Raw genomic sequence first — 18036 nt, forward strand, 5'->3', positions numbered from 1 at the left:
TGTCTATTTTTTTATGAAGCAATCACATGACTTAGTAAAAAGTGACATATTGAGACGTAAAGATGAGATCGACGTAACTTATAAGGGCTTAAATATCCCTCCACAAGAGAGTTATGTGAATGCTTCGTCAAGAAAATGAACAAAGAGTGTAAGAATGTAAGTTGTCTATGAATTGCAACATTTGATAAATTACAAAATTAAAAGAATTCAAATATAAAGAGTAATAACTTAGTTCTATAATTTCGTGGTAAATCAGTGCAAAAAAAAGAAGAGAAAATTGAAGTTGGAGTAAATTCCAAGGAACACAAGTGAAACTCTTTGGGGGAGTTTGTTGCGCCGGACTATCTCGGACTGGATTAGCTTCAAGGACTAAGCTGGACTAGCTTAGACTAGACTAAACTGGACTAACTTAGTGAAGCGTTTGGTGCAGTATTGGACTAAGAAGCTGGATAATAACAAATTCTAATATTATTTTATTTAATATATAAATTATTAATATTTTATTATGATCTTATCTTTTTCTCCATCTTTTCCTACCATTTCCGTCCCACTCTTTTCCTCTTCTCTCATCGTCCCACCCTCTCCCTCTTTTTTTCCTCTCAGACCTCTCAATTCATGTCTCTTTCTCATTCCTGATCAAACTCCTTATTAATTCCAGTCTCTATTTCTCTGTCCTCCCTCCCTCTCTAGCTATGCGTTGTTCGAACGGAACCTCACGGCTCCAATTTTCCCGATGAGTTGCAGGTTTCCCGATGTGTTTTTTGGCCAACCCTCATTAAATTGGATGAAGTTAGCACCGCCAAAAAATTCATCACCATCCCTGGACCGAGATCTTAGCTTTGCATGCTCGAATTTGTCATGGATTTGAAGAAGCCCAAACAGGCCGAGACTTCCAGGCCATTTTCCGGCCACATTCGACCACATTTTGGCCTCGATTCAAGTAAAATCGTAATCTTGTCACTCACAGCTTCAATTTGGTATATTTTATATGAAAGTTGGTTGTGAAATGGATCTGAAAGAGAGTCGGGAAGTTAATGATTGATCTAGGTGACCGGCGATGACGAGGAGTCTGTCGGGAGTGGTCGTTGAGCATGACAAGGACGAGAAATAGAGAATAGTCTTAGCTAGTCCCATGGTTATTGGGGGGTCTCACTAAGACCTTTTAGTGAAGGGTTTTGTCCATGCTAGTCCCCTTTAGTCTCATTAATGTTAGTCCCAACATGGAACAAACACAGTATTGGACTAATAGCTAGTCCAGTCCAGTCCAGTCCGAGTTAGTGAGGGCAAACAAACGCCCCCTTTTAGTCTTAAAAGAGTGTATTTCTGTAAACAAATATTAAGAAAGCCACAGATACACCCTTTGTTTCCATTCTCATGGTCATTTTCTGTTATTTCTTGGGGGTAATTATACTGTTACGCTCACCTTATCCAACTGGTTTCAGACTCGAGAGCAAGCCAACCTCTGGATCCGGGGCTTTTGTAAATAACATACAAACCGTTTGAATCCCTCCTTGAATTCACAACCTCAAGGAATAATGGCGGTGGCGCCTCTTCCTCTGGTGAAACATCATCAACTGTCACCTCTGTGCTCCAAGTTTTCCCACCCCCTCAACCTCAAAAACCGGCAGCTGTGTTCCTCCTTTTTCGGCGGAAGAACCTTCCAAATGCCCGAAACATCGAGAATGGTGTGCCGAAGAAGACGAAGAATGCAAGCAGTGGCTTCGTTGGGAGGTTTATTAGGTGGGATTTTCAAAGGAAGCGACACTGGTGAGTCCACCAGGCAGCAGTATGCTCCCACCGTGTCTGTCATCAATGGCTTGGAAGCTCAGATGTCTGCGCTCTCCGATTCGGAGCTGAGGGAGAAGACGCGCCTCTTTCAAGAACGCGCCAAGCAGGGAGAGTCTTTGGATTCCCTTTTACCTGTCAGTATTATTTTCTTCATTAAATTCTAATTTAGGTTTTCTCTAACGTAGGAATTAAAACATGGGTTTTGTATTCTGGATTGTGCTTGTTGCTCAGACCGAGGATGCTACTCAGTTCTTGGTTTCCATTTTATAGTTTCTGTTGTATATTTACTTTGCTTATATTTATAACCAAAGAAGCATTCCCATTCCAGGAAGCATTTGCCGTCGTAAGGGAGGCTTCGAAGAGGGTTTTAGGCCTTCGTCCCTTTGATGTCCAACTCATAGGTAGTTATCCTCCACTCCCTCACATACTATCCATCTGAATCTTGCTCAAATCGTCCTGTCAAAATAAATGAATGAACATTTAATTTGGCTTCTGGTACATATGCATGACATTTCATTTGTTATACTATTGTTATGTTGGTATTGTCTGAACAGGAAGGACGCCTTTGTTTACTTCTGCCGGGTGCTTAAATATGCATATTATGCCTTTACTTATCGGATGTTACTTTTTGATCATGTAGGTGGCATGGTTCTTCATAAAGGGGAAATAGCTGAAATGAGAACTGGAGAAGGAAAAACCCTTGTTGCTATCTTACCAGCATATTTAAATGCATTAATTGGCGAAGGAGTTCATGTTGTTACTGTCAACGATTATCTGGCACGGCGGGATTGTGAGTGGGTTGGCCAGGTTCCTCGTTTCCTTGGATTGAAGGTTGGCCTAATCCAACGTATGTCTCCTTCTTATATGTACCCTGCGTTACGCTTCCTTCAATCTCCATTTCTATTGGTTTGTATTTTGGATCAAGACTAACTCCTAGGAACTCGGGAGATTGGTAGATTGAGTGCTTCTGCTTCTGCAAGTACTACGTGCTTCATGCCTCACTTTTCCCGCAATTTGAAAGTCTATTTGCTACCAGTCTTCATTTTAATGTTGTGGCACTTAAAATTAAAATTAGATAATGGAAAATCTTTTTAGAGCTTAATTCATGGTCATTTATTGTTTATTTGCAAGTCTACTGAAACGTTTATTAGTGAGGAAGTTAATTTAAAGTGTTGCTGGATATTTTTTCTACATATTGCTTGCTTACTAATTGAGATTGGACAGTTACCTAACAACTGGATGTTTCCTTGAGCAGAGAATATGACAAGTGAGCAAAGAAGGGAGAATTACTTATGCGACATCACATATGTTACCAACAGTGAACTTGGTTTTGATTACTTGAGAGATAATCTGGCCACGGAAAGTAGTTCTTGCCTTATTTTCTATTTCCATAGTATTTCATTTAGCTGAGTACATTTTCCATCCATTCAAGAGATTGTTTAACTATATTATTCAAACTGAATGTATTTCTTGGCATGTGCAGAGTGTTGAGGAGCTTGTCTTGAGGAATTTCAATTACTGTGTAATTGACGAGGTTGATTCCATCCTTATAGATGAAGCAAGGACACCTCTCATTATTTCTGGACCTGCAGAAAAACCTAGCGATCGGTATTATAAAGCTGCAAAGATAGCTGCAGTATTTGAGCGTGAAATACATTACACTGTAAGACTGCTGTGTATTTTAATGCAGAAGTTTCTCTATCTGGAGGGTTTAATAAATTCCAGGAGCCATGAATGATGAATTAGATCTTGTAGTATTCTTACTGAGGTTTTTGTTGCAGGTGGATGAAAAGATGAAAACAGTTCTGCTCACAGAACAGGGTTATGAAGATTCGGAAGAGATTCTGGGTGTAAAAGATCTATATGATCCCCGAGAACAGTGGGCATCTTATGTTCTGAATGCAATAAAAGCGAAAGAACTCTTTCTTAGAGATGTAAACTATATCATCCGTGGAAAAGAGGTTCTTATTGTTGATGAGTTTACAGGTCGAGTTATGCAGGTGATTATATTTGTTAATAGTTATATAATTTACCAGTGTGTTAGTTCTTGAATTAGTTAAGGGCCTTATTGTTTGTGTTGTGCAGTGTAGTTTGTTTTCGCATGTATTTTGTGGTCATGGAATAATTAGGTACCTAGGTGGTATCATACATTTACTAATGCAATAGTTTGTAATATTTATGTTAAATCAATCCCATCGAACACAACATTTTCATGTAGAGTTACCTCACCAACCTTGCAATATTAACCATCTAGTGGTGATGCCATAGCCTATAACTGATTGATTTCCAATCTTGTGTAAGAAATGTAGTCATGTTGGTAATCTGTTGAAAGTGTTCTCCTATCACAGAATTAGATATATGAGAAATATGGGTGCAAAAGTCAGGGTTATATTTCTTAATCTCTCAAGGTACAGGTTATAGTGGCTTATTATTTGTCCTTTAGGGGAGGCGCTGGAGTGATGGACTTCACCAAGCAGTTGAAGCAAAAGAAGGTCTGCCCATTCAAAATGAAACAGTGACACTTGCTTCAATTAGCTACCAAAATTTCTTTCTCCAGGTTGGAGCATTCTCTCTCTCATCTCAATATCTGTCATATTTATGGGAATTTATCTTCTTAAACTTATTTATTTATTTACCTATTACAGTTCCCAAAACTTTGTGGGATGACTGGCACTGCAGCAACTGAAAGCACAGAATTTGAAAGTATATACAAGCTTAAAGTTACAATTGTTCCAACAAACAAGCCTATGATTAGAAAGGTATTCTATACTATTTTATCCTGCCATTATAAAATACTACTAAACTATACAAATTGTACTGCTAATAATTACTCTTATTTCTATCTTTTATAGATGCTTTTATAAGTGGTTCAGTAAATAGATTTGGATGTCCTGTATACAAAATATAGGTAGTTTACACAAGAGTGTGATGGTTTTATTTTACTATAATTAGTACAATCAAGTTTCTTATCATCTCTTTAATCTCTTTCACAGGATGAATCTGATGTAGTTTTCAGGGCAACTAAAGGAAAATGGCGGGCTGTTGTAGTAGAGATTTCTAGGATGAACAAGACAGGTCGTCCTGTTCTTGTTGGTACAACTAGTGTTGAGCAGAGCGACTCATTGTCTGAGCAATTGCAAGAAGTTGGAATTCCCCATGAGGTACGGTCTCCTCTGTCAATATTTAAGATCATTAATTGGGGATTTTGTACTATTACATTATTTGAAGACCAACTGGGTGCGAAATTAATCTTCACTTTATTTTGTTAATTTTAAATTTGGATGATGTTATTTAGAAACTGTAGAATACTATGTGCTTTTTGAGAGGAAATTTATTATCTTTATCTTTTCTGGAAGGTTCTCAATGCAAAGCCAGAGAATGTGGAGAGGGAAGCAGAAATTGTAGCACAAAGTGGTCGTCTGGGGGCAGTGACTATTGCGACCAATATGGCAGGTCGAGGAACTGACATTATCCTTGGTGGGAATGCTGAATTTATGGCAAGGCTGAAGCTACGTGAGATGCTTATGCCAAGGTATTGTCTGAGCTTCAAGCTTGTTTTCCTAGTGGTTAACATATTTGAAACTTGGACTTAATGTTTATCAGACACCAATACCATATAGAAGATTGTTAGGAATTATGGTCTACTACGATACTACATAGGGAACCTTAAGATGGATCGAATATTCTATAGGGGATGAATATGTTATCTCAGAATCTTATTGCTCATACTTTACCTAGCACTACCTCATTTACAATGGTTTATTTATTTATTTAATTAATTTGAAATATATATTTACATCGATTTAGTTGTATTTGTATCATTTTTATTTACTTTTAAGCTTACAATGTGAATGATAAAATAACCTCCCATTTTTGTTGAACAAAAATACCTAGAAAATCAAATCGAATGTCTTGAAATTTGATTGCCGGGTTCAATTCATAAAGTTGTTTTACAGTAACCAAGCAAAGCTTACTTTTTGAAATCAAATGAGTTGAGTTGAGCTCTTAATAAGTAACAGAAAACAACTACTAGGATTTCACCTCTTAATAATTCAATAAACAAACATTATCTTGATATTGATCATTTTTCCCCTTACCGGAGTTGGACGGATTTTTTACTACACTGATAATGACTAACACATGAACTTATGCAATCCGAGATTTAACTAACAAGAATGATACATATGAGTTTTTAAATCAACTTTCCATTCCTAGATGCAAGTCTTGAGTTGACTTCAATGTGAATGGAATGTGTTGGACCATGATCAGTCTTAATGGTAGTCATCAACGTAACTATTGACACTGCAAAGCATTACTCAACTCAACACCAAAATTATAACTCAGTGTTTGTTTTGGACAACAGTCAAATTAACAAAATTATGACTTACAAGTTCTTAATCCTAGCATGCAGATTGCAGAGCTATATAATACTAAGAAGTTCATATTATGTGTTTGACGTTTGTAGTTAGCATATTTCCACTTCCATTCACTTTAGAGTATTCAGATTTTATTTATTTTTATTTTTATAAAAAAATATACTTACATTAAATGAAATTTATATAGGACATGACAGAGCACAAGTGCCCACCGACTAATGCCTAGGAAACGAATTTAGAGTATTTAGAGTAACTTGTTTTGAAGGAAGAACGATTTGCATTGATTTTATATGGGAATGTTTCATGGGGCCTTATATTGCGCCAATTACAATAATTGATTTTCAAAGACTCTGCAGGATGTTTCGTTTTTTCTTCTAAAAGTTATCTGAGGTTAAGGCACACAGTTCATTCTGCCTTTCGTTTTCTTGCAGAGTTGTTAAACTAACAGAAGGTGGTTATGTGTCAGTGAAAAAACTTCCCCCAAAGAAATCATGGAAGGTGTGTTTTTCTTTATGGTTGTCTGTAATTGGTTTTCACTTGAGGTACAATAGTTTAGAAATGACAGGGCATTGTTCAATGAATTTATTATCTTGAAACTTAGAATGATTTTTTCAGGTCAATGAAAATCTATTTCCATGCAAACAATCCAACGAAAAGGCCAAGTTGGCTGAGGAAGCTGTAAAGTTAGCTGTTGAAACGTGGGGTCAGAGGTCATTAAATGAGCTTGAAGCAGAGGAGCGTTTATCTTATTCTTGTGAAAAGGTGAATCTTTGATTCTTAGCTGGAACTTCCTATCCTTATAATAGATTATTGAATCTTCACATTTGTTAGGGCCCTGCTGAGGACCAAGTCATAGCCAAACTGCGGAGTGCATTTCTAGAAATTGTTAAAGAATATAAGGTCTACACAGAGGAAGAAAGAAAGAAGGTTAGCTTCGTTCCACAAAATACAATTTCCTCAACTTTCTGTATTAGTGTTGATATCTTATATTTCTAATCTCTGGCAGGTTGTGTCATCTGGTGGGCTTCATGTCGTGGGGACAGAACGCCATGAATCTCGTCGAATCGATAATCAGGTTTAGGTCTTGGAAAGATTAGTTATATTGTCTTCAATTAACTAAAACTTTTTTTAGTTGAATTTCCTTATTTTCTCAACATTGGCCATGAGAGATTTCCTGCCAGAGAGTACGTCTCCAAATTGATTTCAGTAATTTGTATCTGTATAGCTTCGTGGTCGAACTGGAAGGCAGGGGGATCCTGGAAGTTCTCGGTTCTTCTTAAGTCTTGAAGACAACATCTTTCGTATATTTGGTGGAGACCGTATTCAGGTTTAAGCTTTGATCCTGGGTCTTTAATTGCTAATGCTGCTGTAGGCCTTCTAAAGAATGATTGGCATTGCAACTTGTAGGGTTTAATGAGAGCTTTCAGAGTTGAGGACCTGCCAATTGAGTCCAAGATGCTAACCAAAGCACTAGATGAAGCTCAACGGAAAGTGGAAAATTATTTCTTTGATATCCGAAAGCAATTATTTGAGTTTGATGAAGTGTTAAACAGCCAAAGAGACCGTGTCTATACAGAAAGAAGACGAGCCCTTGAATCTGACAATCTCCAATCACTTATTATTGAATATGCTGAACTAACAATGGATGATATCTTGGAGGTACGCATGCTAAACAATATTCTTTTTGATAATGTTTTCCCTTAGATGTCTTGCATAGTGGATCTGTATCTGATTCTTGGGTCTGAGAAATCAAATTTTGTATGGTGAATAGGCAAATATTGGGTCAGATGCTTCAAAAGAAAGTTGGGATCTTGAGAAGCTCATCAAGAAACTTCAACAGTAAGTTGTGTCTTCCATTCTCTGTGCTTCTGCAAAAGCTGTGTAAAAAAAGTGTCAGATGAATGATGGCACATCATTTCTTTCTAATCCTACCATTTAGTTACCGGAAGCTGAGTTTTAAACTCTATTGGAAAACCCAATACTTATACTAACTATTGATTGCTGCAACTGCAAGCTTCTTGTTAAGAATATCTGCAGAAAAGGTTGCTCTATGCTTGTAAATTTAGCTGTTTATGTCAATTCTATGGTGTGATCTAGTTGTTTGATTTTGGCACTTAAGACTTTTAATGGCAATATTTCCTTGGCTTTAGATATTGCTACCTATTGAATGATTTGACACCAGACTTGCTGAGGAGCAATTGTTCAAGTTATGAGGATTTGCAAGAGTACCTTCGTCTCCGTGGCCGTGAAGCATATTTGCAGAAAAGGGTCAGTATAAGAAGTTTTCGTAAGAAGAATTTCATGATTATTGAGAATATTAACATCTCGCCGATTTAAAGGGATGCTTAGTTATAATTAGAGGGGCAAACTTCTGCTTATTTTGATTACAAATTCTGCTAAAATGTGGCAACCATGAATGCATACTCAGACAAATATTTGTGCATGTTCTTTGTGTAATACTCACTAAGGTAATCACGACTTACTACTGACAAATGCTACTGCTGTGACCTTTTCTGAATATAAAGTTAAATCCGTATATTGACAGACCAAGTCTTGCAAGTGATCTTTTGTTATGAATAACTTGGGTTTGCAAACTAGGCTTGCTATCAATTTTCTGAAAGGCATATAAGTCTGATTATCAATGTTGTTGAACTACGCGTGTCAGGATATTATTGAGAGCAAAGCACCAGGCTTGATGAAGGATGCTGAAAGGTTCTTGGTTTTGAGCAATATTGATCGCCTGTGGAAGGAGCACTTGCAAGCACTCAAGTTTGTTCAACAGGCTGTTGGTTTACGTGGATACGCACAACGGGATCCACTTATTGAATACAAGCTTGAAGGCTATAATCTTTTCTTAGAGATGATGGCACAGATAAGAAGAAATGTTATATATTCCATATACCAGGTGTGTATCAAATTAAAACTTAAAAGACTTTTTCATCAGAAACATGTTGTTCAAATATATCAAGCTTTCCATTATATCAAGCTTTCCAATTCTAATTTTGTTTATTTTATTTTATTATATGGCAGTTTCAACCGGTGATGGTAAAGAAGGATGGAGACCAAAGAGAGAGTAACAATTCAGTTGTCACAAATGGTAGGAGTAATAATAACCCTGATCCATTGAGCTCTGTCGATCCTTCAGCAGCTGCGACCCCCCAATCTAGTGCTTAACATCTACATGGACCTACACAGTTATCCCTGGAGAAGATGAAAAGGAAGGTGCCGAGAAAATGGAAGCTTCATTCCATTGTATTGATTGGTATATATTACTGGACAATTGGTTGTAATGTAAAATTTTGGACGAAGAGGTGTTAAATCTCCAAACGTGTTTCTTAAGAATAGGAAAAGGCGGAGGGTGTTCAATCTACCGCATTACAGAAAATAGGACCGAAAATTTGGGAAATTTGTTGTAACACTACGATGATCATAATGATTGAAATTGCAAGATTACTGTATCTCTGTTCCATTCATTGGCTTGATCATAAGAAGTTAGCTGCATAGTCAGGCAGGCATAGTACATACAATCTCTGAAACTGAAACAGAAACAGCACCTACAACCGTTGTCTCCAACATCTACATGCATAGGAGGCTCCTCTCTGAACTTCTCCTTGTGTTGTGGTAAGCATTTGAGAAGAGTTGAGGCCTTCAGTTCCGACACCGAGTTGCATTATATTGCCACTAAGAATCTCCTCAAAAAGTAGATTGATGGCATTTCCTTTAGCCTGCAAAACAGAAGAACGAACGACTCAAAGGAAATGGCTAAAGTTGGAGCACTCAATGCTTTTCAACAGTTAGTTACCTTAACACCAATGGCAATGGCTGTTTTGAGTTTGAGAAGTTGGCCCAATCTTAAAAAAGCTCCCTTGTTATCTTTGAGAAAGATGACTGGGACCTTCCCTGAAAGAGCCAAGGTTGGCAGGTGCTTTGACAGCCATCGTGGGTTGCAATCGGATGCGATCACAACAGCCTGAAGCTGAATGCATGCTGCTGCTGCTTTACCTGCTAAGCTGCTTGCTCTTGCTGTTGATGCCATGCGTTCAAGCACGCGCGTCACGTCATTCACCCTTATTGCAACTTGTTGCTACAAACACAATGCAGTTATTCATCACACTTGTTGCAGTGTGTCTGAAGAGGTCCCAACTTCGAATCCCCTTTCCTGTTGGATTAAAAAACAAACATGTTATCAAGCAAAATACATGATGATCAATTGGATCCAAATGCACAAACCTTGAACCATATCTTTTCTGGTAAGGACTTGCCATCCACAAGTCTTGCTGACTCTATTTTCTGTGTTATAAAATAATAAGCATTAGACTAATACTGTTGTTGTTGGATAATAAGTCTCGCTCAAGTTAAAATGTATTGACCTCCCAATTTGTTGGAGAAGACGATCGAGAAGTTCTCCTTCATAGAAACTAGATATTTAACAGAGATTAAGCAACTTCTTAACACAATGTATTTGTCGACAAAGACAATTAATTAGAACTCAGAAAGTATTAAATGCCCATAGGAGAAAGGACGCACGTACTCTTGGTCTTTATGACTCGAACAAGAGTGTGGAATGATATTTTTCAAGTGCACGGAACGGAACGATACAAATGAAAATTTGTGCATCAAGTCTGATTTATTTATATATTTTGTTACAATTTAATATTTGTTATGACTTACGAGAGAGTTGGAAAAAATAAATGAATGGAAGATATGGTATCGGTTGGTTGGCAACTTTTTGAGGGTCAAAGGCTCTTAGAAGAAAGGGAGAAACCCAAAACTAATGCAATTAAGTAGATAGGAAAAAGGGAGGAGTGACATGAAATTTGAAATTTGGAGGAAGTAAGAGTGTGAGAAAGGCTAAGTGGGACAGAAAAGGGAAGGAAGGGAAGGGGGAATCATGTTTTTGGGTTTGTAGATAATTAGTATTCGTTGTTGTCAATAAATATTGACAAAATAAATGGAGAACAAAAGAAAAAGCAGCAGCTACAATCATGGTGTGGTATGGTATCCAAGGACCAACGTCATGTGCACGTTTGTTCAGGTGGTGAATATGCTTCTGCTACTTGGATTGCTCGGCAATGCTGCTCCGTTGTCTGTCAAGGGCAGCCCATACTGCAGCAATCAGACCAACTCAGGAGCAATTCGACCTCACAGTGTCGCCATCGCTGAATTTGGCGCCGTAGGAGATGGGGTCACCCTCGACACAAAGGCCATTCACAATCCTATAGGCCACTAGTGTCAACACTAAGCTTATTGCCAGAATTCTGAAATGTTGTTTGTGAGAAATTGCCAAGTTTATTGTGCATTCAGGATAGCTTAATTATTTTGATGATTATTGGTGCTAGTCCCAAAAGTATAAGTTATGTTCAATCTCCAGTCCAGATGAGAGTTGGAACTCCAAGTTCAATAGGGCACTGCTATGCTATCTGTTTTGACCTTTGTGGACACATTTATAATATTTTAGCTCATAATACTGAGTAACTTCTTCTGTAATGTTCCAGAACTCCGATGATTGGCCAATTGTTGAACCATTACCATCATACGGTCGAGGAAGGGAGTTGACAGGAGGAAGACATCGAAGTCTAATCTATGGACGCAATTTGACGGACATTATCATAACTGGTTGGTAATATTTGATGCCGAATCGGCTCTGTTATATATATATATATATATATATATATACACACACACTTTGTTTGATTTGTAGATGTTGCTGCTTTCATCATGCAGGTGATAATAGATCCAGTGGTGACCAAGGTAGCATCTGGTGGGATTGGTTCCATAATAAAACGTTGAATTATACAAGGCCCCATTTGTTGGAGTTGATAAACTCAACTGGGGTTGTCATTTCAAACCTAACCTTCCTAAGTTCACCATTTTGGACCCTTCACCTGTATATTGCAGGTTAGTTTTATGATTCATCCACAAGGATTGACTAGCACCTTTTGTCCTTGCTTAGTCAACTGCAAGTGCATTGAGTATTATTTGAAAACTATGGAAAGTGGTAAGATTTTATGAATTATAGTGGGACTGAACAGCCATGTTACCATCCATAATCGGACAATCCTTGCTCCTCTCAAGTCTCCAAACACGACGGCATTGATCCAGGTGAATCACCAAAATCTCCTTTAAAGATGATTATACAAATATAAATAATTACAAACACCAATCACTCATGGTTGTCTTGTCATACAAATATGTCAAAACCAACCGCACTTACGGTATTTGTAAAAAGCCCGTGGGGTACTCAGCTTAACTTCTCACTATAGAACAAAAATAAGGGAAACATCATAGTTTTGCTGCATGTGCGGATCAAATGTTAATCCTTTACCACACAAATGCGCCTGATTATCCACCGTCGTTGTTGTGGATCATCACTCTCCCCTTGAAAATTGCTGAGCTCAAATAAGCACATGATTAACTTTCATTTTTTACCAGCTGCATCAACTTTAAACTACGTTCTACACCCTTCATTCTGCAGGTTGAACTATGAGCGCACAAATTTTTTCTTACCCATCCATTTTATTGCATCCAGACTCTACAGATAATCTCTGCATTGAAGACTGTCATATTAGTACTGGTGATGATCTGGTTTCCATCAAAAATGGGTGGGATGAGTATGGCACTTCATATGGTCGTCCCAGTATAAACATCATCCTTGTAAGAATTACTGGTAAAACTGAAACAAGCGCAGGAATTGCAATTGGAAGTGAGATGTTGGGAGGTGTGTCAGAAGTTCATTCAGAAGACCTCCACTTTTTCGGTTCCAAAACAGGTATTAGAATAAAGACCTCCCCAGGAAAGGGTGGTTATGTGAGAAATATATATGTATCAAAATTCAAACATGACCTTGGATGGTATAGGAATAGCTATAAGGTTCACCAGTCAGTATGAGGAGCGCCCAGATGAGTTTTACGACCCAAATGCCCTCATTGTAGAGCGAATTACTTTAAAAGATATCATAGTAGAGTGTAGAGAATATCAAAACTGCTGGCCTCCTAGAGGTTTAGAAGGTGAAAATTTTCTCATCATTTGCTTATCCAATATAACCCGTAGTGTGACCTCAAAATCTCCATGGAACTTCTATTCAAGGATATTCTGACTCAGTTTCTCCGGAAACTTGTACGCCTCTCAAGCAGAGAATCTTCCCAGAGCATTACTCGGTTTGTTACTCTCTATCTGATCATTCTGATGACATTTGGATTTCTTCAAGTAATCGAAACAGAGGTGCTTGGCGGCTTTCTTGGTAGATTAAGGAAAGTCACCTTCTTGAATGTCCGTGAATGTTGCAAATTTGATTCTTTCCATTTCCCAGTTCATTCATCCCACTGCACAGATGGAGCCTGACATTAGATGTTAAGTGGAGTTGCCAATTTGTTTGTGCCTTGGGAGATGGTAATAAGAGATTATTATTTCTTGTAAATATGTGTACGGTAACAAATAATAATTGAGTGATTATTATTTCTCCTCTTTGCTTTTCAAGTAATACACTAGAAATTCGGAGAAAACAAGTCTCCTGTTGCTGGGTCGAGGGTGCATATCGTCTGCAAGCGTGGTATTGCGTTACTATCTAAACCGTCAGAAAACTCACATCATATGAGTCTTCCAGCAATGATTTATGAAGGAGCATTCTAAGTTGTAGTTAGTTTTCTATTTACTCCAATGAAAACTTAGCATAAAAAGAAAAATAACGTCATTGACAGTTGCTCCAGAAAAATTGTTTTGCGTGCACACAAAACAAGAGCGCGGCAATGAAGCCAAATTTTAGTGAAGTTCATTTCAACGAAAGTAAAAGGACATTGAATGGCGAGTAAAGTTTAAAAGAATTACATCCAATGGGTGGTATAATAATTTTAAGAGTGCATATACATTAATTAGTCTCCAAGAAAAACCGCATAAGATATCAAGAGTACACACACAGGTGGTAAATGAACCTTTCTCAAAGGTTGAGAATCAACTTTCTATTAAGCACAATCCTCCCTATCTCGGAGATGCCTCATTCCCATCCTTCTTTATAACAGAACACAAAACCTGCCTTGATATGTAGGTCTCCAGCTCCCTCGACACCTCTGTCAATTTCAAGTCAAAATTGTTTCGGTACTTTTGTTTTGGTGAGGGCGCAATGCTAGATGACGTTGTTGGCGAGCCAGAAAACCGCCTTCTTGGGCTTGAAAACTTTCTGCCGGGTGACCCAGGCATCCACCCTTTGGATATAAGAGGTGTTAAGCCTGATCCTACAGAAGTGGCCGTGCTTTTATCTGTGCTTGTCATCAGTGGTCCACGTTTGGTCTCTAACGGTAGGGGTTTCAATGAGTCCTCTTCTGTAAGCGGCTTCTGTTTCACAATCCGTTCTCTGGCTTTCTCTGCTGCTATCAATGCTTTCTCTTTGCTCAACTTGATCAGTCTCCAGGGGTCAATGCTGACACGGAAGCCTTGTTTCTTAGTTGGGGTAAAGGGCTGAGGATCGCTATCAATTCTTATGGACAACCTTCGGTTGTTCTGAAACTTTAAATGGTAATTTATTCCATAAGTCATGTGGCAAATAGACTTGTACGCCTTCTGAAATCCTGAAGATGCAAAACTAGGGAAGACTGTATGTATGCCGTATAAGATATGGACTTTACCTGAGTTGCACCGCTCCCTCTGCATATAAACCGTGATATGAATGAGGGTTTTTCAGGTGAATCAAAATCGCTACTCACATCCGAGGAGAAATCTGAATCGTCATCGAATGCATCCATTTCTATGGGTTGGCTCTCCTCTTTCATTGCCAGGATATAGTCATATGTTTTCATTCCCTGCAGCAGGAATTTGTTGTGCCAAAATTTTCAGTGAGATAGAACATTGGATATACTGTTACTGTGAGACTGGAATTTGGCAAATAATGAGGAATGTTGGGTCAATAGCATACGAGAAATTGAGAATTGACAAGTACCTTCCGTATGAGAACCACATGAAAGAAAAAAAGCTGTCCCATTGCTGCTGAACCATAAGCTATCATTAAAGTCAGCAAAACCTGCAAGATTTGTATGGAGTTGGAACAAGTAACTGAGTGATGATTGTGATGGAGATTTGAGATAACATTAATTACCGATATTGTAGCAAGAACGCTTCTTGGGAATTCCACGTAGAGCTTCCTCTTCAGTTCCTGCTCCATTCCATTTTTATCTGAGAAGCACCTGACGAATATGGCAATTGCAGTTGCTCCTTCTATGGTTAGCTGTGTCACCGGAAGCAGTAAGTTTGTTACCATGAGACAGAAAACAGGTGTAGCAAAGTCACTGAAATCTCAACTTGTAACATACCAATAACAAAACGAAAATCATAAGGAGAATGAATGTGGTGTAGTTCTTTTTCCCGATGCAGTTGTTTAACCACTGGAAGATAGAAACAATTCAGTTTCAAATTGAAATAACATATCTTAAATAAAATACTTGCTATTTGTTCTTCCAAATTGAACGAGAAGAAAACAAGGACAGGATTCAACATCTCTCACCCTGCAGTGATGGTCGAATCCATCAACGCAACGGTTGCAGGTCCTGCAGTGCTTACTGTGTTTTTTCACCTGCAAACAGAATTACAATTACTTGTGTAAATACAAATTATGTGATGAGAGTGAGATATCTAATTGTTTACCTCAAAGTCGCAGAGTGCGCAAAAAGAGATGTCGTCTTCCCTTAAATCAGGAGAGACAGCGTCTTCCTTCATGAGGACAAAGGGAAACGGGAGCAAGGGATCCAACTGAGCGGCGGTCTTCCATGGATCGAGATACCTCCTCCTTATAAAAGTCCGAAGGATCTTCCTCTCCACCCTCCTAAAGAAGGTGACTACAATCTGCCCGAGAAGGAAGCTGTAGTTGAGCTTCGGAAGGCCTTTGCCACCTTTAGGTTTCTTCTTGTTCTTCTTAAGGCTGGTTCTGTCAGATGGGTCAGTGGCTGTGCATCTTATGAAGAGAAACATGACCGAAACAGCCTGAAATTCATATTTCAAATTTCGAGATCAAAATTAATTCACTCAGATATGAGATGTCATGCTGATATCTATTGATAGAGTAGAGTAGAGTACCACAAAGGAAAAGACGGTGGTAACCGTGATTTCGGCGATTCTATTTCCGAGAAAAAGTCCGAGGAATGTGTAGAAGACCACCACAAGAAAACTGTAAACTGCGATTCCAACAATCTGCAACTCCCACATTTACATCTGGTTTTGTAAAGTTACCAAATGAATCCAAAATATGAAATGAAACCAAGTGAGTCGGAGTTACCTGGAGAGGATGGAAAGGGCGCTGCCAACCATGGCGTCTCCTGTTCATTTCCAACAACACTAGGCAGACTAGTTGCTAATCGTCTTGCCGGTTGCTCCTTCTCCGAACACAGAACCAGTACTACTGACTAACTTGTGCCTTTTGTCTTTCCTTGTAAATTCTGAGCAGATCCAGTCCAATCCTCTTCTTGTTTACTTAACTCCCTCTCTCTCTCTCTCTCTCTCTCTCTCTCTCTCTCTCTCTCTCTCTCTCAACGGTCGACTCTCAATGTGCCTTTGAAATTTGAAATTTGCTGGAATGAAATCGTCTACTTATTAGGCCCACCCAGCACACATGTTCTACACATTGAGCCCACTACACATCTTAATACTCATTAGGCCTGGCCCACTACATATCTAATTTGATCAAATTTATTTTTCTCTCTTTAGGAGCCTTATATATAGAGACAAAAACATACAATATATTTCATGGAATTCTACTAGTTTTAAACATTTTAATGAGAGACAAAAACATTTTATTTCAAATAAAATTTTGAAAAATTATATTTTATTGAGATACAAAAACACGTAATAAAATTTTAACCTATTATATTTGTCATCTTTTTTTGAGATGCTCTAACCGAGTTATTTCCATCAACTTTTCCCCCAGTCCCATTTGTTCCTCTCCCACAACTGCTCTCGGCCTCCAAAAATATGAGATCCCTACACTATTTTTTTCACGATGTTCTCCTCCATTTCCATTAAATTCTTAACTTATAAGACAACGTCCCTAAATCTAGTAAAGAATTGAGAAAATATCTGTGGATTCCACTATTTTTGTTCAAAATCACCGACCCACTCCAACTTCACCACTTTTTTTAATTCAAGCTTGTTTTTGCAATATCAGTTTGTGAAAAAGTAAGCCCGCTAAACCCCACCATTTTTAGAAAACTATTGTATGGATAAGTTTCTTGTGTGCCACCTCATCAAACAAACAAAATAAACAAAATAGTTTAACGAATTTAGACAGCATATACAAAATTGATGTGTGCAGAGAGGTCAGTCCTTATCAAACAGGTTTATAGCTAATAGCTTGTACTTCGTTAGTTGATAGAGCATTCTTGATGGGGCTTTATCCTCTTTGAGGTTATCATATTTGTAGCTTTAATAAAAAAAATTTATCTCTAATAAGCCAAAAAATAGGACTACATCCATCACATGGGTTAACAACTTCAATTTTTAGGTAGCAAAAAATTAGGCTTCATCTAGCCCAAAAAAGCAGGGGACCCATACCAAATTGAGGGAGTTTTTTTTTTTTTTTTTTTCTTTTGTATTTAAAAAATGAGTGAGCTCCATTTTTAATTCCATAACATGATTTTAAGGGTTTATTTTTCAACCGTTTAGGATTTTAAGAGTTTATTTTCAGCCATTTGTTTGATTAACAAAACATACAAACAACAACCAGAAAACAATGTTGTGCTTTGTGTGTTATTGATTAGAAAAAAAATGTTGTGCTTTGTGTTTATTTTTCTAAATTGAAAAATTCATAAAAAAATAGTGATGAAATTTAACACTCGTAGTTTAGAGACCTAAACCGAAACAAATAACATAACTAAATTGTGATCAGATAATCCAA

General features: G+C 37.9%; 2 protein-coding genes and 1 pseudogene across 4 annotated transcripts; 2 read left to right on the forward strand and 1 right to left on the reverse strand.

Annotated features, from left to right (window-relative positions):
* Nucleotides 1–1347: 1347 nt before the first annotated feature.
* Nucleotides 1348–9622, forward strand: LOC137708272 (protein translocase subunit SecA, chloroplastic). The gene is made up of 20 exons (XM_088689951.1): nucleotides 1348–1922; nucleotides 2117–2189; nucleotides 2429–2635; nucleotides 3044–3146; nucleotides 3271–3451; nucleotides 3570–3788; nucleotides 4232–4345; nucleotides 4434–4547; nucleotides 4782–4949; nucleotides 5145–5320; nucleotides 6596–6662; nucleotides 6780–6926; nucleotides 6996–7091; nucleotides 7171–7239; nucleotides 7390–7491; nucleotides 7572–7823; nucleotides 7936–8003; nucleotides 8315–8432; nucleotides 8830–9069; nucleotides 9195–9622. The coding sequence occupies exons 1-20, from the start codon at nucleotides 1536–1538 to the stop codon at nucleotides 9336–9338; spliced, it is 3045 nt and encodes a 1014-aa protein (XP_088546077.1). The 5' UTR covers nucleotides 1348–1535; the 3' UTR covers nucleotides 9339–9622.
* A 1493-nt stretch (nucleotides 9623–11115) lies between these two features.
* Nucleotides 11116–13465, forward strand: LOC137707649 (putative polygalacturonase; annotated as a pseudogene).
* A 445-nt stretch (nucleotides 13466–13910) lies between these two features.
* On the reverse strand, nucleotides 13911–16706 carry LOC137709512 (protein S-acyltransferase 18). 3 transcript variants are annotated; one of them, XM_088688532.1, is made up of 9 exons: nucleotides 16423–16706; nucleotides 16224–16337; nucleotides 15795–16130; nucleotides 15655–15723; nucleotides 15464–15535; nucleotides 15250–15378; nucleotides 15094–15174; nucleotides 14783–14956; nucleotides 13911–14657 (listed from the first exon to the last, which is right to left on the reverse strand). In XM_088688532.1, the coding sequence occupies exons 1-9, from the start codon at nucleotides 16468–16470 to the stop codon at nucleotides 14139–14141; spliced, it is 1542 nt and encodes a 513-aa protein (XP_088544658.1). In that variant the 5' UTR covers nucleotides 16471–16706; the 3' UTR covers nucleotides 13911–14138. The 3 variants fall into 3 exon arrangements, with proteins under 3 accessions (XP_088544658.1, XP_088544657.1, XP_088544659.1); XM_088688531.1 differs by having other exon boundaries at nucleotides 13911–14663; XM_088688533.1 differs by having other exon boundaries at nucleotides 13911–14663; nucleotides 16224–16358; nucleotides 16423–16590.
* Between the last annotated feature and the right edge of the window lie 1330 nt (nucleotides 16707–18036).

The sequence above is a fragment of the Pyrus communis genome, chromosome 17 (assembly GCF_041283825.1).
Source record: "Pyrus communis isolate YQ-2024b chromosome 17, ASM4128382v1, whole genome shotgun sequence".
Lineage (NCBI taxonomy): Eukaryota > Viridiplantae > Streptophyta > Magnoliopsida > Rosales > Rosaceae > Pyrus > Pyrus communis.

Excerpts from the sequence above, each read along its gene's own strand:
- LOC137708272 (XM_088689951.1), top strand. The coding sequence starts at position 1,536 with ATGGCGGTGGCGCCTCTTCCTCTGGTGAAACATCATCAACTGTCACCT. Across the intron at positions 3,789-4,231 it reads TTACAGGTCGAGTTATGCAG|GGGAGGCGCTGGAGTGATGG; the intron begins GTGATTATATTT and ends TTTGTCCTTTAG. Across the intron at positions 6,927-6,995 it reads TATCTTATTCTTGTGAAAAG|GGCCCTGCTGAGGACCAAGT; the intron begins GTGAATCTTTGA and ends CACATTTGTTAG.
- LOC137709512 (XM_088688531.1), bottom strand. The coding sequence starts at position 16,470 with ATGAACAGGAGACGCCATGGTTGGCAGCGCCCTTTCCATCCTCTCCAG. Across the intron at positions 16,131-16,223 it reads CCACCGTCTTTTCCTTTGTG|GCTGTTTCGGTCATGTTTCT; the intron begins GTACTCTACTCT and ends TATGAATTTCAG. Across the intron at positions 15,379-15,463 it reads TGATTTTCGTTTTGTTATTG|CTAACCATAGAAGGAGCAAC; the intron begins GTATGTTACAAG and ends CCGGTGACACAG.